Source organism: Alligator mississippiensis, chromosome 6 (genome assembly GCF_030867095.1).
Source record: "Alligator mississippiensis isolate rAllMis1 chromosome 6, rAllMis1, whole genome shotgun sequence".
Classification (NCBI taxonomy): Eukaryota; Metazoa; Chordata; order Crocodylia; family Alligatoridae; genus Alligator; species Alligator mississippiensis.
Genome location: NC_081829.1, coordinates 40135934 through 40158162, shown reverse-complemented (window position 1 = coordinate 40158162; position 22229 = coordinate 40135934). Strand labels below are relative to the sequence as shown.

Below are 22229 nucleotides of genomic sequence, written 5' to 3'. Positions count from 1 at the left end.
AGTGGTAGTTTCTTTGGCAAGTCAGTATGATCCAAAACAGAATGAACTTTAAATGTCACCTGTATGGCATGTGTTTGGGGAAGGGAAAACTCAGGGATTTAAAGAAGCTGAATGCAGGTCTCAATCCTTTTGTTTCAGCAGCACTCAGACTTGCTAAACATTTGTCTGACCAGCTAATGATCATTCTAGATACAGACCTTGGGAGTTCACCACTGCAAGTGAGAGTTTTAACTGTAATATTTGCAGAGGGAATCATGAACAAAAAACACATACTAACTCAAATTGTGGATTCTGGGACTAATACTTATATGGGTTGAAATTTTGGAGGTTAAACTGCTCAGTGCAAAAATCAAGTTACTGGGCATCCTCATCTTTCAAGGCTGCTCCAGAAAGGGGCTGAAGTTCTATTTATCCGTAGGACAGACATTCTACTTAGCGCAAGCACAAGCGTCTTCATGCTGCCTACCTCAATTCAGGTAGGTTCACAATATTCCATCCAGTCCTTGAAGCCAGCATAGAGAAACACAGAGTTTTCTGCTAAGATGTTATAAAGGTCCACCTATGATTAAGGAATTAAAAACTAGTTTGCCGATATACAAATCACCCAACTGTTACCAGACAGTACTAGCTTTCAAACCCATCCAGTTGTTTTTTTGTTACAAGATTCCTTATTCCAGTACCATCTCCTGGGCCAGCTTCCTGTATGCTTTATTCCTTTTTTTTTTTTGAGAGCTTGCTCTTTTTGTACAAGGTGAGTTACTGAACTAAACGCTTGAAAAAAATATTTCAGATGAACAGGCTTCATATTGGTTGCATATATTTAGAACATAATTTTGAGAATATGTACATATTTGAAAGTACTAGTTCAAATTCTTTTTTTTTTTTTTTTAAAGCCACAAGTTAACTAAGAAATGTGTTCTTGAGGGGAAGAAAAATACTATTAATTCTGAATCACACTGTACTGTAACACAAGAAGGATGCTGAAATACTTCAAGCTGATTTGTATGAGCTTACTATACAATATCACATTTTATTGGATAGAAGACTTAAGAAGTGTTTGGTGAGTGATCAGATAGTTGCAAAGAAAAAAGTCACTTTCTCTTTGCATTCCCAGTAGCAAGCATAGCGACCACCCGGATAAAGATGTTCAGTGTTTCCATGTAGATGCCCAGACACCTAAGGAACAGAAAACCAGTCAGTTAAGTGACACCAATATAAAAGGGCAACAATAAGTGACAAACAAGTTTAAAAAGATCAAACTGATAAAGGCTCACAAAAGATCTAAAATTACGTAAAAGGGGAAAAAAAAAAAAATCAGCTGTTTTAAAGTGACACTGCTACATCTGAATTCCAAACACTAGAACTAGTGCAAGTGTTACTAACAGAAACTAGAGTTTGCGAGAGACTTTGGAGTTTTACTTCTAATAGCACAATTTCTCTCAGGCTACATTCTGAGTGGAGGTCAATATTAATTACCCCCATATGACAGATGTGCATTGGGGAGGGAGGCACCAGGCATGTCTACGGGTGCGTTAATACTCTTTAGTTAATGACATTAAATCTAGTGCCTCCAGGCATTTTTTACATGTGCTCAAGGAGTGGAGGTGGGGAGGGATGGCAGCACTTTAATCAGAATGGCTCTGAGAGCTGCTCTAATTAAAAGTGCCCAGAGCATCTCACATATCAGTATTCCCACACTTCAAAATGGTGGCGGGGTGCTTTATCTAAAGCTCGAACAACCTTTAAAGTCCCCCACCACCATTTTGAAGCGTGGTGATGCTGGTACACGTGATGTGGAGCCTGGTTGGAGCATGGCAATTACCATACTCCGACACACTGCAATTATAGCACATCGGAGCAGGCTCCTGGCTTGTTTATAGGCACCCTCCACTGTGAGATACTAGGAAAATGCACATTAGCCCATCTTAATGCACATTAAAGTGCATGTGTAGACATCACTTGAAAACCACTCTCTTTAGTTAAAGTGCATGTGTAGACACCCACTGTGAGGTTAACTGACTTACAAGATCCCTTTGCATGCCAGTGGCAGAAACAGAACCTGTGCCTCCCCGAACCTTTGCCATTTGACCAGGCAGCCGTCTTACAATTAGTTTATATCTAAAAAGATGTGAATCACCGAGATTCTGCATGATGAACAGCAGCCAAGTTATTTGTTAACAAGCAGCTAAAGGTTGAGGAAAATGCAGTTTGTCACAGGATTCTGCAGTAACAGTTTGTTTGGGGCAAGTTCTATTTTCACTGAGCTTCTCTTTAGGTTACTGGGACCAAGATTTATAGGTCAACATTCTACATTCTTCTGCGCAGGTCCCCATGTCCTCCTTCCAGTTACCTCCATGCCTTTTCTTGTTAAAGCTAACAAGAGGAAGCTCTTTTCCATGCAACGTGTCATTGAAGTGTGGAACTCCTTGCCACTAGATGTTGTGAAAGCTGACAGTTTAGCAAGATTCAAAAAGGGACTGGACAAATTCCTGATGGAAGAGGGCACCAATAGCTATTGGGAACAGGAGTTAAGGATACAGCCTCTGAATCAGAACTTCCCAGATGTTAAATGATGGAGGATGCAACTGAGAGAACAGTAGAAAATAACCTTAGGTCATACTCAGATCATTCTCCCTTTCAGCATCCGCTCTACTACTGTTACACAGGATACGGGGCAAAACAGACTTATGGTCTGACCCAGTCAGTGGCAATTATGTTCTTTTAGGATCAAACTTATTTGATCCTAAAATAACATAAAATCCTAAAAGATAGCCCACCACTATTCTCCCCCAGGACTATACTTTTGTACTACTTAGAAATGTATGCTTCATCCTCCAAAACAAAGTAGAGTAAAAACATACTTCTAAATGCAGTTCAATTGGTATTAGAGACCTAGCTCTGAGTGAAGACAGAAGTAATCCTTACTATTTGTAGCTACAGTGTTCCTGGTTTTAGTGTATTATAGTGACAGAGGCTAGAAATGCTAAAAATAATTTGTGTTACAATGTAATTGATTTAACTTATTCAGGTAACAAAATTTACACAGCTCAAAGTCTTCTGGAGAAGAAACACAGTGGGGAAAAAAATACTTACGCATTGATGGGGTCATATTTTACTACTCCATAAAATGGATGAGTTTCTGCATGTTTAATAATGTGTTGTGTATCATACAGCAGGAACAGGCTAAAGAGTATCAATCCACCATAAACTGCTACAGAATATAGGCCAGCACCAAGTGCTGAAGTAGGAGGCAAAAACATAGATCCTAAAATAAAGTTTACAAAAATGATGTTAAAAAGATGCCCCTGGCTCCTTCTACTTCTTAGTTATGCAATCATCTTTGTTACATGATTAGAGTATTGCTCAAATATTATCTACAATAAAGTCACACAGAAAGGATCTTGGAAGAAATTCCATGAGAGGTAAGGTTTTTTTAGGGAGATACCTTTAAAATGGACCCGAGCTGGCTTCCTGTGAGCAGGGACCTGTTAAAGAATGTCTTGCAGTCCAAAGCTTGTTTAACTTGATCCCAGCTACAAAGTTGGCCCAGTAAATGATATCACCCTAAGAAATCCTTTCCTCTCGCATAACTTCTGGACCATCACAGCTACAATACCACTACTAAGAAATTTCATCCCATTTATGAAGCATCTTGTATGCCTGTTATTTTCATGGATTTGGTCATATAAAACACAGTAGGGAGTGACATTAAAATTTACAATACATTATTCAGATTATTACACTTGAAAGTCATTCTAGAGTGACTAGCTGTATCATAATATGAAGGGGTAATGCAGCACACATGCAACCTTGACTTAAGCATGGAAGTCCCAAAATGAAGAGGGTCCAGACTTAAATTTAACGTTCAGACTGCTCAAAGTGTAGCGCCGCCCGCCCCCAAGTTAATAAAAAACAAGCAATCAACAACTCCTCAGGGAATTAAAAACAAGTTTTTTAAAAAAAAAAATGTTGCTTAAGTAAAATAAGAAAAGCCTGCTATGTTTTTTGACTGAGGTAAAGCTTACTTAAAAAGTTAAGCAGGCTGATTCCACCCCCGCCCCCCTCAAGTTCCATAACAAGCCTATTTTTCAAGCTTCTCTACAGAGTTCTTTTAACAGTACAGAAGTGTTTGTGGACAGAAACATGATGACACTTTGCAGACTGGAAAAATCTACGGGAGCAAGACAAATTCTCACTAGCTAATGTTGCTTGTACCTTTCTCCACTTAGCCTTCATGGTTAACTGAACTCAGCTTTAGACACTTATCAGAAATTCAGATTTTTTATTTACCAATTGAAGATGCAACAATGAAGCCTGCGCCCACTCCTAGTGGTCCTCCTATGTTCAGAAACTTCTCACTTGGTGCACACATGGCCACCATAGAGAGACCTCCAACAATTCCTGCTGTGTACCAGGCAGCTCTGATCAGTAGAGGGCCACCCAAGAAGGCCAAAGGAGCCACCACTGCACCCATGACACCTAGAAAAGACAAGCAAGAAAAGTTGATGTACAATCATGTTTAGTATTGAACAGCTGAAGACAAAGACTCATGGATAATGTCTCAGTCAAATGTCAATGGCCCAAATTCAGAGACTGAACTTGATGACCCATGAGTATTCTGTACTCGTTTACATTCTGTTCAATCTTACTGGGTTCAGAAGGCTTACAAGAGGGAAGAGCTAGTATGTAATTTACTGGGGAAGAAAAAGAGTCATTCACCATGAAGTATGGTATTTAGAGGAAGTGAGCTACATTAATTTACTTGAAGAAAAACTTCAGAAAAAGAATCCGCCTTTTTATGCTGGCTGGTGACAATAACAAGGACTTATTCAAAACTTAACCACTGCTAAGGGTTGAACAGGCAAAAGAAATGCTTTGTGCTGCATAGGATACTTAGCCTATCCCATAGGTACTTGATACTGTGGTTGTAGTATGAAGAGGGAAGGATAGACTGCATAGCTATGCCAATATTAGAAAACCAGTCACATGCTTCAGGGTGCAAGCACTGTAACAAGCGCAGGAATGAATTCCTCTCCCAAACAGAATGATGTTCGATATAGCATTAAAGTAAAGTAAATATGGTATTTAAAGACAAGGTTCCCTCCCACCACATGTCCCCAGGAAGTGGGGGGGAAGGGGAGCCAGCACAAGCAGGGGCAATATTACATGCCTCCCAATTGCCTGTCCCTCTGAGGGATGAATTAAAAGACATCTGTCCAATTAGATTCTATATGTGGAAAAGAGTAACAACAAATTTATGAAGTTTTCCATACATACAAGCTAATTATTGGAGGGTCATCTTAAAATCTGAATAAGCAAGTATGGTATTAAGTTTGTAGAGAAGCCAAATATTAGCCTCCTTACATCTGTCAAACCTTAAGATCTCAATACATTTTAGGATAGATGCCATCCAAGCCAGGAAACCCCCCACAATCAAAATCACATTTATGTATGTATTTATAGTACAGGTTAAGTGGCATATATGGAAACCGTAGCACTGCAAAGCTGCTGTTGACTTTGTAAATAAGAGGCAGTACCTAATATATTTTTAGTGTATTGCAAATATAATACTGGTCTCAAATCTCAACTTGACTCCTATAAAGCAGCTGCCTATCAACCACCCCTTATTTGAAACCCATTGTTTTAGGTATAGTTTTTGGCTCCTTTCTCCTTACAGTGAAGGGAATATGGGGATATTTAATTTGTGAGTGAATTCTGACAAAAAAGCCACAATACACACAAGAAAGAGAGGTACATAAAATGTTCGTTCAGATACAGAGAGGAATTAAAATTTTTTTACTGAGAAGCTTATTTCCCCAAGAACGATTTCAGATTGTCAGATCATAACTCACTTAAGGGAATATTGCAGAAATAAGATTCACTTACTGTACAATATTTATTCAACTTCTAAGACCGTAAGTGTACAGCAGCTAACTAGCAGCTCCTATCAAGACGAGAGTCATGGTGTTGTTCTAACACCTCACTTATCTATAAAGTTGATGGCTCACTAGAAATATGGTGACAACAGGGAACAGACTGAAAGCGACTGGCTTACATCCAAGTAATCTGAATGACACTAAAGTATTGTCACAGATCAAAACTGCATACATTTATAGAAATAAAACCAATCCAAGTAACACCCGACTCACCCATTTTAGAACTCTAGAGGTAGTCTATTGCATAGGCACTCGTACAACCTGATTATACAAAACTTTTGATGAGGCAATTACTACTAGAATAGTACTTATAATGCCATGTTACCATAAGGCAATCATTCAGCTAGTAAATTGAAAAAGACAGCAAGAGGCAAGTAGTTCCATGTATTATTATAGGTTTAATGTCAACATATCTTCATATAACAATAGAAAAGTTACAGTTCTTTAGAAGGTTATACTTGACAAACATTTCTACCTACAAATTCATTTTATGTAACCAAGATTAGATTAAAAATTTTAGTTAAATTCCTACATTTGATGGTACATTTTTCTACTGTCAATTTCAGTTGTGTAGAAAGGGAGCAGCCTCTCAGGCTCTTCAGAGCACAGTAAATCCAACAAAGAGGGACAGGTGGAAACTCACCTGCTATTTACCAAGACATTTTGAACTGACCCAAAGAAAAAGTGACAAGGGAACAGAACACTCCAAAGTCATTTATTTTCAGTAATGTGGACAGATGCCCCCCTTCACAGCACTACACTTGTGCAATCTAATCAGACAAACACCTCAGCTAACTCATTGGAATTGTTTCACCTGCCTACTCCTATTCTGCAGGAAGTGAGGCAAATTTATTTGCTACTGAGTGAACAAGTGGTAAGTTATTGCCATTTAGTTTCATTTACCACAGGGTGGAGCAGACAGTTGAACCTGTCAGAGGAAAAAATTTTGCCTTACTGCAATAAGCATGCTCCCTTTCAAATCAGTTTAACTGATTTGTCTGTCTATACCTTCAGCTTTGGACTAAGATTTTAAAGGGCAGTTTCCACTAAATTTTCAAGAATTGAAAGCTAGTTATAACTAATTATGAAAACATTCAATATGCTACTTATTTATCACTAACTTCCATGTTCTGAGTTAGACAATTGAAGAGATTCATTGAGAGTTGATGAGATTCATTGGTCACACATAGAACAAGCCACCCCAACTAGGACTTTATACTTCTTCCAGCACTCAGTCTGGATTAGTTTTCAACTGCTCAGGTATCTTTCTGAATCTCCCCAGGAAGGTTAATCTGTTCTTTTATTCTGGGCTGTCAACATCTCACCTAATACAAACTCTTAGCTGTACCTAACCTACTAGCTCAGAGGACATGTTATAGAACATATAAAAAGGGAAAAAAAAGGAAAAAACTCACTACATTTGGAAAGCTTTTAGATTTAAAGAAGGGCCTTGGATACTCTGTGCCTGACTAGTGAATGAAAGGTTACAACTCACACTCTTTAAGACTTTACAAACATTTTCCCCCTGTTATCTACTCTATTTAGAAACTGTTGGTAGGAAAAAGAATTCCAGGAGGCTCTCCACAGAGGTGAACCTGCTATTGGTCTGTTTTTATTTAAATATAGCAGATCGTTGAATACTAGACAATGTATTTTATACACTAGCCAAGAGGCACCTTTAGAACTAAGCCATAAAACAGTAAGGATATTTTGTGACAGTATTCTTTAAACATCCACACAGAAATTACTTCAGAAAAGAAGGATTAGAAGTTCAATTCCCTCCCCAAAACTACTTAATTCATTATTATTCTGAAAGGCAGTCTGATTTCGCTAAGAACACCCCTCCCCACTTACTTACAACCCACATGCTTACTTTATTTAAAGCATTTGATGTTCAGTTGTTTTGATTTTCATACTGAAAGATAAGACCACATACCTGAATGCAACATCCAGGCCAGGTGTTTGGCACCAGGACTACTGTCATAGGGTATTGACCGAACCAGCGCTCCAGCACCAATCATAGCAGCGAATGTTGCACCTATTGCCTGTAACAAAGCAGTACAAGCTAGAAAATTCAAACGTTATTCCTTTCAACTTCCCTCTAGAACTCGATGGCTTGACTTATTAGCATACAAACACATAGCCCAGAACTGTGCAATTCTTTCATGGAGCCTACAGAAGGCTGCATAGTTGTATAAAGCCACAATTGGAGAATTTAGAGAAAGTCTGCATTATTGGCTCATATGCAGTAGCATACTAAATTGGTGTGGTATGTCTATGACAGTGGTTCTCAGGCTTTTTTGTACTAGGACCCATTTGTAAACATCAGTGGCCAGTCCCGACCTAGTGTCTCTCATCCCAAGGCCTGAGCCCCAGTGTGTGGGGACCCCCAAGCAGCCCCCTGCAGACTGGGCATCCAATAGCCTGTAAGAGAAAAGCCACAGTTTCCCATGATTTTCTCCTTTAAAAGGAGAATCCATTTTTAAAGTCTGTTGATCCATTCTTAAAGCTTGTTCGTGACCTTTTCACATATTCTTGTGACCCACTTTTGGGTCATGACCCACAGGTTGAGAAACCTTGGTCTATGACACCTTATAAACTAGTCAAAACAGCCAGTTTCAATGATGTCCCTTTCTACTTGGAAACTTGGTAAGTCTGGTCAATTCGGAAGTTATGCTGGTCAATTTCAGCCTCGATATTTAGTGATGGATAGCAGCAACTCCAGCTCGAATTATGTCAGTTCCTTGTGTGTCCAAACTTCTTGGGCTACCTTGGGAGTTGTAGAGGCAGTCTTGTACAGTGAGCCACTTTCAGCTCTGGACTCCTCAGCAGCTTGCTAGGCAGGCTACAGGGAAGTTAGTAGGAAAACTGGACAGGTCTCCTGAAGGCAGGGTTTCAATGTTTGGTTTTGTTGTTGTTGTTTTTTTTTTTTTTTAAACAAAGTTTCTCTCTCAACAAGTATTTAAAAATTAGAATTTCTAGCCAGCTCCAGGTCTTCAGTTAAACTGACATGAAAAGCAGTGACTGGTCATTTTGTAATTCACCAAACTTAGGGTGCTTCTGAATAGGGAGCTCCTGCTCTGTTACACTGGGGCAGAGGGTGGAGTGAGCCTTCACTGATGAACATAAAAGTTTGTAGTCATTAATTATTTAAAGACCCCATACTGCTAGTACCAGCTGTCAGAATCAAGGCAGCTTTTAGCTCACTGAATACATCTCATATGAGAATGTACTATTCTCAACATTGAAAGTTCTGTTGAAGAGTCCAAATCAGCTTACCAGCCAAGATCGCTTTGTCATGAGCCTCATGAGTGCAGGAGATCTGCTGACTGCTACAGCAGATACTGCTGTCAAGCCAATGCTTCCTGCAAAGTACATGTAGGTAGAGTGGATTCTGTCTTTCACATACTGAGGCCAAATACTTAAAAGAGAGAAGAAGATGTGATGAATAGTTATCTTACTATCTGTTCATATAGCCCTTGCTATTCATTCTTCATTTTAGTACCACTGAGTTGTAACTATTCAGAACATGTAACAGTGACTCTCAACCAGAGACCTGGGGAATTGAGACCCTTAAGTGTGCCACAAGGAGGGAGAAAATAAGCCAGGCTTGCGTTCTTTATGCCTGGCCACTGCCCCCCTCCACCCCTCCCTGGCTGGGCCCCTCTGCAAGAAGGCAAGCACTATAATTAATGAAGTTAGTTTTTGAAGTGGGGTGCTGTTTAATTCACAGAAGTTATGGAGGTGTGCCTCAAGTCTAAAAAGGCTGTTAGAACAGTGGTTCTCAGAGTGGCATGCACCATTCAGTTTAGACTTCTGCTGTAAGTTATACTAGGCTTTGAATGTGTTAGCTTCCCTTCCACCAAGTTGTTTGCAAAGAATTGTATCAGTTAAGTTTAGGACAACGTTCTATTACAAACAGAAAAAAAAAACAAAACAAAAACCCAACGTTTTTCAAGTCCTCTTTCCAGAGCATAAGCTGCCTTTGAAATATATTCACATAGTCACTACTTTAAGTTTAAACACAGCATAAAAAGGGAAGTATTTGTAGAATGTGCACCAGCCACAACCCACTTAGTCAGAAGATGAAAAGTCACCAAGGTCTCTCTCACACAATACCTTAGACCCTCTGTATTGCTGTTCCTAAATATAGTTAAGGAAGGATCATACTACAAACAGAGCATTTCTTCCTTGACAGCTGAGGTGTGCTGTATGCTTCCTGCCATTTTACTTTTTGACAAAAGGTTCTCTTTCTGGCTGATGAAACAGCAGCAGTTCAGAGAAGTACAAACTAGTCCCCAGCGTGTTAACACAGATGATGATCAATGGCAATATTTACACAACAGAAGACTAAAATGAGATGCTACTTTCTATATTCTCCTGTTTTTAGTCAGAGTTCCAATATTGGGTAGAATTCTTAATTTTAAAGTGCACATTTCTCTAAGTTTCATTAGACTTGATTTTAATGCAGGTAGGCTTTTTCATTAAACAGTTTGCTACACATCCACTGTGGATGTGGAACAGAATTTATTATGCCAAGGGCAGATACTTCTTGTAAGTAATAAGTGTTCACAGGAGACAGATAGGCAGGCAATAGTTATGACCCTGCTCACAATGTTCTAATTTTCTTACAGCTCCTGGTGAGTTTCAGGCAGTTTTTGTTCAATAAGCAAGTGTCTCAGAGGAATGTCAAGTAATGTAATCTCAACTACTGCTTTCACAGAGAGGATGTCAGACCCTCTCCCCCGCCTGTATTTTTCACTCTTGACATTCTCCAGGCAAGTCTATAGATGCACATCCTATGAGAGTGGGAGCCAAGCAAGCTACATTTATAGGATTTGCAAGCTTAGGAATGAGGTTGTCATCATTTATAGTAGTTAGCCAAACTGCTTTTAAAGCTCAAGTTTAACATTTGTTTTCATTTTTGTGTATAAACAAGAAGCTTGCTGCCAATTCAACAGGGATTTGTTTTTTTTTTTAAAAATTCTGTTTAAAGGCAGAGATGTCTGCTGGAGAGTATTGGTTAAGGGAAGTCATGCAAATCAATGAGGTGTTGCATCTTACATAACCTATATTGAAACCATAATAAGTTTGTACTTTACTTACAGGGCTTTTTCAAGAGCTCCAATCTCATTTGACATCCCCAATCCATAATAACAGAGAGCTCCAAGGCCAACAGCTGCCCCTCCAGCGACAACCCATCTTCCCATCTGAGTCACTATACAACAGAAGAAAATATTGATATTTCTATAAATGTCATTTCCTAGAATGAGTAAACAGAAGCACTTTCCCAAGTGTCAGTTTAATTATGCCTGTTCATATCTGATCCTGGGAAGATAACCTTATGCCCTAAGAAACAGAAGCTTTTACACTAACAATTTTAAGTTACTAGGAATCTCCTAAACATTTCTTCAGTTCCCCGAAACCAAGGTAAAACAAGAAGAGAGACTCACTGTCATGAAATCTCCTTGGACAGCTACCCAACAGAACAGCTGTCCAATTAACTACATAGATTAACATTTATTTAAAAAATTTTTAGTATACTGATCCTCAACACAAGAGGAGCCATTTAACTATATATAGTTAGTGAAATATAGAATAAAAAATGTGTGACTTTTTTCATCAGACCAAGGCCATCCGATTAGTTAGCAATATACATCATTTCATCATGGGTGGATTAGAATCAGATGAGGTTTAACAGGGAGAAGTGCACGGTTCTTCATCTGAGTAGGAAGAACCCTCACCATATTCATATTTAGCTTGGTGAATAGAACTACATAGAAAAGAATCAGGTCCTCTAGGTCTCCTGCCCTCATTCATTCCCCCTGTGATGCTGTCCTTTAAAATGAGAGCTTTTATCAATAAGATTGCTCAGAGTAAGTGACACTACTTTTAAACTGCTAATGACCATTAGAAATTGCTCTCTGTGATAAAGGATTCCCAGCTGTATTTAAAAAAAAAAACAACTGACAAGAGACTCCAGTTTTCAAAGTATATATAATATCAAGAATGTATTTTCAGTTTCAAGTGTTTCATTAAATGTGCTACTCATCAGCAACTCCCCTCCAGCCCATCGTCCATCTGTAAGAAAAATAATCGATATTTAGTGAAGGAGAGCACTGGACCCAATATTCAGTAGCAGAAGTCAGGCAGTGTTCTTATTAATCCTTCTGGTCAAGGGAAAGGGCCTGGGCAGGAGCAGGTGCATCCTGCAGATCAACACCTGGCTGTGCAGGTGGTGTCGCCAGCAGGGATTTGGCTTCTTTGAGCATGGGATGTTGTTCCAAGATGAAAGATTGCTGGGAAGAGATGGGAAGAGCCTCTTTGCAGACAGGCTCACTAACCTAGGGAGCATGGCTTTAAGCTAGGTATGCCAAGGGATGGAGACCAAAGCCCTGCGGTTAAGTGGGGGAAGCGGAAGACCTGGAAGAAAAGCAAGCAAGAGGGGGCAACAGGAGAGGCGCTCTCATACTTCCTGAAATAATCAGGGCAATCAGCAAGTTGCCTCAGGTGCCTGTACATGAATGTACAGAGCCTGGGAAACAAGCAGGAAGAATTGGAAGTCCTTGCATAGTCATAGCACTATGACATGATTGGAGACTTGGTGGGATAGCTCATATGACTGGATCATTGTCATGGATGGGTACAAACTGTTCAGAAAGGACAGGCAGGGGAGAAGGAGGTAGGAGAACCACGATTGCTCAGAGCTCCAGTACGAAACTGGAGATAGGCCTGTGGAAAGTCTTTGGGTAAGGGTCAGAGGGAAGAACAACAAGGGTGATGTCAGACCAGGAGGATGCGGTAGATGAAGCTTTTTTCAAACAGCTAGTGGAAGTTTCCCTGATCACAGGCTCTGCTTCTCATAGGGGACTTCAAATCACTCTGACATCTGCTGGGAGGACAATATAGAAGTGTGCAGGCAATCCAGGATGTTTTTGGAGAATATTGAGGACAACTTCCTGGTACAAGCGCTAGAGTGGCCAACTAGAGGTCCTGCTCTTCTTGACCTGCTGCTCACAAACAGGGAAGAATTGGAGGGGAATGTAGTAGTGGAGTCAGATGGGATGCACCTGAGGGTGCTGAGGGAGTTGGCTGATGTGAATGCAGAGCCAGTGCCCATCACCTCTGAAAACTCACGGTGATCAGGAGAGGTCTTGGATGATTGGAAGAGGGCAAACAGTGCCCATATTTAAGAAAAAGGAGGATCCAGAGAAATACAGATCAGTCAGCCTTACCTCAGTCCCTGGAAGTCATGGAGCAGATCCTAAAGGAATACATTTGTAAGCACTTGGAGGAGAAAAGGGCGATTAGGAAAAGTCAGCACAGATTCACCAAGGGCAAGTCATGTCTGACCAACCTGACTTCCTTCTATGAGGAGGTGACTGGCTCTGTGGATACAGGAAGACTAGTGGATGTAGTGTACCTTAAATTTTAGCAAGGCTTTTGATACAGTCTCCCACAACATTCTTGCAGGGAAGCTAAGGAAGTATGGGCTAGATGAATGGACTGTACGGTGGATAGAAAACTGGCTGGAGCATTGGGCTAACAGAGTAGTAATCAATGGCTCAATGTTTAGTTGGCAGCCAGTATCAAGTGGAGTGCCCCAGGGGTTGGTCCTGGGGTTGGTTTTGTTCAATGTCTTCATCAATAACCTGGAAGATGGCAGAGTGCACCCTCAGCAAATTTGCTAAATGACACCAAGATGGGGGCAGTAGTAAATACGCTGGAGAGCAGGGCTAGGATTTAGAGCAACCTAGACAAATTGGAGGATTGGGCCAAAAGGAATCTCATGAGGTTCAACAAGGACAAGTATAAAGTCCGGAACTTAGGATGGAACAATCCTATGCACCAGTACATGCTAGGTGCTGACTGGCTAGGCAGCAGCTCTGTAGAAGAGGACCTGGGGCATACGGTGGACAATAAGCTAAATATGTGCCAGCAGTGTGCCTTGCTGCAAAGGCTAACGGCATACTGGGCTGCATTGGTTGGTGTGTTGCCAGCAGGTCAAGGGAAGAGATTATTCCTCTCTATTCAGCACTGGTGAGGCCACATCTGGGGTAGTGTGTTCAATTTTGGGCTTCCCACTACAAATGGACGTGGACAAATTGGAAAGAGTCCAGCACGGGTGACAGAAATGGTCAGGGGGGCTGCAAGACATGTCTGAGGAAAGACTGAGGGAACTGGGCTCATTTGGTCTAGAGAAGAAGGGACTTAATAGCAGTCTTCAACTACCTGAAGGAGGGTTGGAAAGAGGATGGAGCTAAGATATTCTCAGTGATGGCAGATGACAGAACAAGGAGCAACGGTCTCAAGTTGCAGCAAGGGAAGTTTGGGTTAGATATTAGGAAAAAAACTTCTCTCACTAGGAATGTAGTAAAACACTGGAACAGGTTATCCAGCAAGGTTATGCAAGCTCCATCCTTGGGGTTTTAAAAAACAAACCTCAAATTAGACAAAGCTTTGGCTGGGATGATCTAGTTGGGGCTGGTCCTGTTTTGAGCAAGAGGTTGGACTAGATGACCTCCTGAGGTTCCCTTCAAACTTTAACTTTCTATGATTCTGTAAGTCACTGCATTTGGCCAGCTTCATTCAGAATCTAGCAGGCTCTTTGATCACCAAGTGATACACTTATTTTTAGCACCTGCCTTGCACAAAGCTATCCACGCCAAAAACAAACATACATTTGTACAAGGTAAGATGGATACTTCTGCACCCACCTCCCACAGACTTGCAGCATTTCCATTTAAAAAGTTCCCTAGCCCTCTAGGCTCATTGTCAGAGTCAATTGTGCTCACTAGCCAAAAGCTGATATTGCACTATAAACTGGAAGAAATTCCACTGTTTGTAACTGAGCTGCATTTGGCCCAGTTCTCTTTAGTCATGAAAAAAAAAAAAAGTATTTAAAACCCCACAATTTAGAAGTGAGGCATTTCTTGAAGTTATGCAAGCTAGAAGTAAGAAAGCTAAATTGACTGGAGACCTGAATTCTATCAGTGACTCACTCTAACATTAAACAAGTAACTTAACATATTTATTAATGACTTGGATGAGGGGGTAGAAAGCTCAATGATTAAGCTCATGAATAATGCCAAGCTGTGGGGACAAGTAGGCACAGAAGATAGGGCAAAAATCCAGGTTGCCCTTGACAAACTGGTTTTATGGGCAGAATAGAATCAGATGAGGTTTAACAGGGAGAAGTGCACAGTTCTTCATCTGGGTAGGAAGAACCCTCACCATAACTACATGCTGTTTGGTGGCCCACTGGCTGGCACAGCATTTGAATGAGACCTGGGGGGGGTCACAATCAACTGGAAGATGAACATGAGCCAACAGTGTGATGAGGTTGCCAGGAGGGCAAATAGAACTCTGGCGTGCATCAGCCAATGTGTGGCCAATAGATCCAGGGAGGTTCTCTTCCCTCCCTATTTGGTGTCAGTGAGGCCACAGCTGGAATACTGTGTCCAGTTCTGGGCACTGCACTTCAAGAAGGATGTGGATAAGCTTGAGAGGGTACAAAGAAGGGCCACCTGTATGATTAAGGTCATGGATGACAGACCCTATGAGGAGAGACTCCAGGAACTGGGCCTGTTCAGCCCAAGAAAGAGAAGGCTGAGAGGTGACTTGATAGCCACTCACAAGTACAGCAGGAGTGGGCATCAAGCTCTAGGTAAATAACTCTTCAGGAAGGCACATCAAGGGAGGATGAGGACCAATGGGCATATGCTAATTGAGAGTAAATTCAGGCTGGGCATAAGAAAGAACTTTCTCTGCAAGGGTCACCAGAATCTGGAACACACTCCCAGGAGAGTCACCATCTTTTGATATGTTCGAGAGGAGGCTGGACAAGCACCTTGTTGAGCTCACTTGAGCCTAGTTACTTTCTACCCATGGCAGGGGACTGGATTTGATGAACTGGCAGGTCCCTTCTGGTCCTTCAATTCTATGATTCTAACTGCTTTATTTGAGATAAAGTATTTGTAAAAGAGGGGTCAAGGCTTCTCAGGGATGTTACAAAGCCACACAAAATACAAGTCTTACATATAACATATGCAAGGGCTCTCCTCCCCTCTCCCCACAGTAAAGACACATTTTTCAGAAACCATGGAAGATGATCTAATTTTTTCTAAGTTCAGGAGTTTGGATTAATACTTTAACTTAAAAGATAACAGTTGTAAAAAGTGCACTAACAACAGAAGTTATTCCACACCAATTGGAGCTTTCTGTGATATGAAATGCTGCAAGTGACCCATCCTTTTATTTATTTATTTTTAAAGTGATCTGTCCACACTATGGTCAGTCTAATTTTAATTTTAGTTTTTTTAAATCCAGGAAAACCAAAGTTAAAGTTAAAGCAGCTTTACATTTAATCTTCAAACTCTTTATTTGGATTTACCTTTAAAAGCAGTTTCCATTGACGGTTCGAAGGCTGCTTTTTTGATTTCTAGCCCACTTTTTCTAGGCCGTATACCGATTCTTGTTTTGGTGACATATCCCTTTTATGTTTGGATAGAAAAAAAAATTATTAAATTATATGATCAAAGATTAGATTTATATATTAAAAGCCAGAAGCTACTAAAGAACAAAAAAGGTAAAACAAGAACTTCCGGATTTCATTACCTCCTACTGTGACTGCTTTTCGCTTGGGCACCCCTAGTTTATGGAAGCTAAAAAGTTAGTTTACTAAGCACATTGATTGCTAGTAGGAATTTGAGATGCACATTGAAAATCCACTCTGAACTCCTGGACACTATTCTGGTATACAGGCAACCCCCGCTTAACACAGTTTCGCTATAGTACTCATGTAAAATACATATCTGGTTTCACTTAGCGCTCAGAACATTTTGTTATAACACTCAGTGTGAGGCTGGGGAGGAGTGGTAGCAGAAAGTTCAGAGGTGAGTGACAGCCGGCAGGGGCCTAGGGTAGACTAGCAGGAGAGCAGGATTTGCTCCTGCATGTGGTGCTGGAGCCAGTGGGGAGAAGCAGCAGTGGTGAGAAAGCAGGGCGGGGGGGGCAGCATGACCGTGGAGCCTGGGTTGGTGCCCAGGGCCAGCAGGTCCCAGGGTGGGGTGGCAGGAGTCTGCGGCCAGTAGGCAGGTGGGGAGGAGTGGCAGCATGTACATTGCCACCCGCTCTAGGTCATGGTGGGGCCAAGCCTGTACAGCCCCTGTCCCCAAACTGTAGGCTGTGTCCTGTCCTAGTCACACTCACCTGCAGGGCATGAAAACCGACCTGAGCTTGCAGCAATCTGGTGGCGGCAGACAGTTCCAGAGTCGGGTGCCCCTGCTGGGCAGAGCAGGGCAAGGGTATTGGTGGGCGGGTGACCCCACTACTTCCAACGTGCCAGCTGGAGCCCTGCTGTGTAGGGTCTGGGCCAGCAAGTTGTGCAGAAACAAATATATTTATTTATATTAAATCCTATAGGGAACTGGGTTTCACTTAACACTGTTTTGCTTAGCGCTGTTTTTCAAGAACCAATTAAGAGCACTAAGCAAGGGTTGCCTGTACCTGGACATCTTCGTAATGCATGTTTGTCAACTGGGAATACGTGTACCTCCGGGTGTACTTGGAAAAGGGGCTAGTGGGTATGCATAGGTGGGTGCAGATGGAACACTGCCACCCACCACTCCGCACTGCCGCCTCACAGGAACAGGGGTTGGGGGGCGGGGGGCAAGAGCAGTGGCTCCCCTCTGCAGCCCACACTGGCTCCACCTGACTGGCCAGACATGGGGGGTGCGGGGTGGGGGGGGGGGAAAACTCTTATGCAGCATCTGCTACCACCATCCACCACCCTGTGCAAGCCCCTTCCTTGCTTTGAATTTGGCCACCGCCACCCTCCCACCCACCAGAAATGTACCCAGAAGGGTACACTCCTTTAAAACATGTTAAAAACCCCTGCTGTAATACATTCTTAAATATGCTACATCGCAGTTAAAGATATCCATGTTATTTTAAAACAGCCTTGAATGCTGGCACTTTCATTAATATAATTATTAAACTGAATAATAGTGCCTCACCTTCTTTACCTCCCATAACACTAAAAAGGTCACAATGAAGGGAAAAAACCTCAAGTTTACAGCAATAAAATGGCTCAATATTTGCTGCCTAATGTTTGATTGCATAGCACGCCAAGTGGAAGAAGATGGAGACTGAACTTTAATTGATTACTACAGTTATAGGTATAGCACTTGGACTGTCACCAAAATTACCTCTAGGAATGCCTAAACCATACCTTGGAGGGCCAAGATGAAATAAGCATCTAAAAATTAAAGACTTCAGGCCTGACATGCTTTAAAAGAAATCTGCATTCAGATGAACTGAGCTCTTGAAATAAAAGTGAATAACTTTCACTGATGAAAACAGAAAGTCATTCCCCAGAAAGCCATTGTCAGAGTTGTTAATGTAACCCTTTCAGTCCATAAGCAGGTTTGTTTCCCCAATACTGGCCTGCTAGCACAAAGAAAAAATGCTTGAAAGATGTTTGGCTCTAATTTAGACAACATAAGAAAAAGAGTAGTTAAGAATTAGCCCCAGCACAATTTTCTTTAAGCTACATCTATGACAAACAAGTATTGGGAACTAAAAAAAACCTCTACTCAGTCTATCTGGGAAACACATCTATACAACTCTGCAAGGAAGGATAAACACCTGAAGGCTAGGCTTCAACTGTAGGCTTGTTAGTGTCTTGTTTTAATATGACAAATGCATTTTTTAATAAAATGCAAGTGAGACACTATTACTTCCAAATGAGAATAAGAGTCAAAGTATAAAATATACATCAAAAACCCATGAAAATCTACATACAAAAGAGTACATTTAAAAGTAATGTGGAAATCAACTTATGAATTTTGAAAGGTGCCAGAAGATTAGAGATGCTTGAGACAAGGGCTCTAAGTCAGGGATGGACAATAATTTGGGCTGGAGGGATTTTTGATGAGCTGAATGGTCCATGGTGACCATTCACACGAAAGCATTTCTGATGCAATAAAGAAAACCTATTTCACCTGGTTTTGCTGCCAAAGCCACTGACTTGGCCTTATGCTGGAATTTCTCAGAGCTGGAGGGCAAGGCAGGGCAGGACGGAGATTTCGGCATGGCAGTGCCCGCAGACAGAATAGCCTTGCTGCCAGCATGGTTACCGCAAATTATACAAATGATTTCTGTAATGACATGGAAAACATGGATTTTACACCTTGATTATAGTATTAGGAACAGCAGAACGAGTTGCAGCCGTAAGATCATAAGCTGGATACATTACAGAAAACCTGTTACGCTAATCATCAAGTACAGTAATAAGACTAACAACTATAATGAGACTCCTGGAGTTATAACATAGTTATCTCTGCTGCATCCTGACTGAATATTTACTTATCTCTGCCTAGAAAAATCATGTTTGATTTTCTACTTTGGAACTTTAATTAATGCTACATGCTGACCAAAGCAGAGCAAGCAATTAGGGATAGACATGGGGGAAAGTTCCAACTTTCCTGTGCTCACAACTGGTGACTGACAATTTCAGGGTTGAGACCCTACAGCAACTAATTCCTGCTATAAGTAGTAGCAAGCTCCATGATGCGTCCACATTTTTCTCTCATCCCAAATTCTCATGAAGTGTGGAACCCCCACAAGACTATCATGTATAAAGGATATTTACTCAAAAACCTAGCTACTAGGGAGTTGCACAAACTAAAAGACAGAATACACAAACAAAATCCCTACCACGCTACACCACTCAAGCTTTTCATTTCCCCCCCTCCCATGAACAATTACCTAGCTTCAACTATTTAATAGTCAGGGGTCACGGACTACAGCACATATTCTTTTGCATACAGGAAATACTGAAGGCTTCCATCAACAAGTCTACCAAACATTTAGCAAGTACGACTTACTTTAATAGTGAACACTTTCTCTTTCGTTCTATAATATTATGTATTACAAGCTAAAACCACTTCTGGCCAACTTTGATGACAGGACAGATCCAAGCTACCAACAAATTATTTTGCTGGTAAGTCATACTGACTATATTTATTTGCAGACTATGCATCGGATGCATAGCATTTTTAATGCTCATTTTAATACACTACAAAGTGAGCTCTAACCTGCCTAGGTTAAAATACAATTTAAACAGGTGTTATAAACACAACATTCTCTTTAGATCCAACTGAAAAAATCCCTGATTTAAGATCACCAATACAGAGCCAGCATCTTTCTGTTTATACAACTCAATGTAGCCCCAAACTCTGATGCTTCATAAGCAATTAAAAAGTTAATATTAAATATATCAACTGAGTCAATTTCAAAATAGTGGAAGAGAAAAAAAAATCAAAATTGTTATAGTTCTTAAGACAGAAAGCTTGCTTTGACATTCAGCTGTAAAGTGCCACTACTTGACTTACAAAAAGCAAATCCCTCTGAACACCAGTGGAGAATCATTTGGTCACAACACATCTAGGGTTTAAAATTCATTTGGGGGCGGGGGGGGGGAAGGAAGCCAGGCAGTTCTTAATACTTTTAAAGCCATTCCCACCCAACAGTCCTTTCAGTTTCAAAAGACAGCACACTGCAAACAATCCATGCTTTGAACACCTTGAAGAGAGGCCAAGCTAGGCGAGGTGCCCTGCCAGTCTCCCAGCAGCGCCACCCCCACGTCTCAACTTACCCCTTCCCAGCGGGCTCCGCGCCCACCCCGCAAAAAGGGCTTCGGCACCGAAACGGATGTGGAGGGAACCCCGCGACCCCTGACCTACCGCTCGCCGCCGCACATCCGCTACGCCACTAACCTGGCTAGGAAGTGACGTAAGAACAGGCGCAGCCCCCGGCTCTCACGTGATGTCCAGGAGCGACGCCGGCCATTGGCTCCATTAGCTTGTGGCAAAGACGCCACTCGCGGCCTTCTTTAGTGAGGGCAAAGAGCCGAGGATGTTTCTGGAAGCCATCTTGAACAAAGGGCGTTTGAAGCCAATCGGAAGGAGGACCCGGACGCCGCCGGTAGCCATCTTGGAAGAGGACAAGGAGCCATTTTGCATTTGGTGAAGGAAATCAGCGGCAGCCATTTTGAGCGAGGGCAGGGATTCCGGCCCGGCTGCGGGCGTTTTCCAGCCTCGGTTTGGCGAATCGCTGAGGGCGCCTGCACCCTGGGCCTGGGCCGCAGCTCGAGCGTCAGAGACGCGGCAGCAGCTGCCTCTGGCGGCGCCGTGGTGCTGCGCGCGAAGTTCCACGCTTAGGCTGCGGCCGCCTGCGAGTCCCAGGCGCGGGGATCCCTCCCGTAGCCACTGCCCGGGCGCAGCGGAGCAGTAGGCAGTTGCCTCTTTCCTTGTAACAACAATAAAAGCCCCAAACACCTAACCCTCCTCCCCCGCAACAGAAGCGGAAGCCACGTGAATGGACGGATCCATGTGTTTCTGCTCCTTTCTGCCGGGTGCCCGCGGCGGGGACGTGCACTTCACTGGCAGTTCCCTACGGAGCCCCACTCTCAGGCATTCAAGTCCTTGACCCCGTCTCCCAGTGCTTGTTCGGCTTCTCCAGGGGCAGGATTTTCCCCTGTTGTGGTCTTCCTGATAGCAATGGTTTTCCTTGCAGCCAGCTGTATTGCTGCCTTGACCTCTGGGCAACGGGTGGTTGAGGCCCCATCAGAGTCACTTGCATCTTGGTCTCACTACAAATCACTCTCCCCCCTTATAACCATATTTCCAGTTTTATGAAAGTGGGTGATGCGGGGCAGAGGCAAGTGATATGCCTGTGCCCCACTCCTGCCCCTCAATCCCAAGCCACAGCCCTGCCCCTCCTGAACCACAGTACCCTTCCCCCCAGACTATGCTGGTTCCCCTTACTCCCAACCCACAGCCCCCCCATCACTGTTGACAGCCCTTGCTCCTGACCCACAGCCTTCTGGCCCTACCTGTGCCCCGCACTCCCAAGCCACAGTCCCCCACTCCCTGGTGTTCCTCACTCCCAAGCCACAGCCCGCCCCCAGCTCTCCTGGTGCCCCTCACTCCTGACTCAGATTCCTGCCCATGCAGCACCCCGTTGCCCTTGAATAACTCCCTCACCCCCTTCCCCCCACTGGAGGGGCAGGCTTCTCCCCTGCCGCCCCACCCTGCTGTAGCCCTGGTGCCCAGGCAGCTTCTCACAGCATCAGTAGGCTCCCACCCTCCCTGTACACTCATGCCCTCACCCCCCCCCCCCCCCCCCCCAGTCCCCAAGCCCTGGTAACACACCTCCCCCATAGGCTTACATGACTCATGCCTGTAGCTGCTGGGGAGTGCGCAGACACATATGATGCCCCTGCCTCCA

General features: G+C 42.6%; 1 protein-coding gene across 2 annotated transcripts; it reads right to left on the bottom strand.

Moving 5' to 3' along the window:
- Positions 1-800: 800 nt before the first annotated feature.
- Positions 801-20705, bottom strand: GHITM (growth hormone inducible transmembrane protein). 2 transcript variants are annotated; one of them, XM_006270173.4, is made up of 9 exons: positions 20684-20705; positions 18941-19096; positions 16330-16429; positions 11043-11154; positions 9216-9357; positions 7873-7981; positions 4291-4479; positions 3094-3265; positions 801-1176 (listed from the first exon to the last, which is right to left on the bottom strand). In XM_006270173.4, exons 2-9 carry the CDS (start codon positions 19067-19069, stop codon positions 1092-1094), a joined length of 1038 nt encoding a protein of 345 aa, XP_006270235.1. In that variant the 5' UTR covers positions 19070-19096; positions 20684-20705; the 3' UTR covers positions 801-1091. The 2 variants fall into 2 exon arrangements, with proteins under 2 accessions (XP_006270235.1, XP_014457197.1); XM_014601711.2 differs by having other exon boundaries at positions 20596-20685.
- Between the last annotated feature and the right edge of the window lie 1524 nt (positions 20706-22229).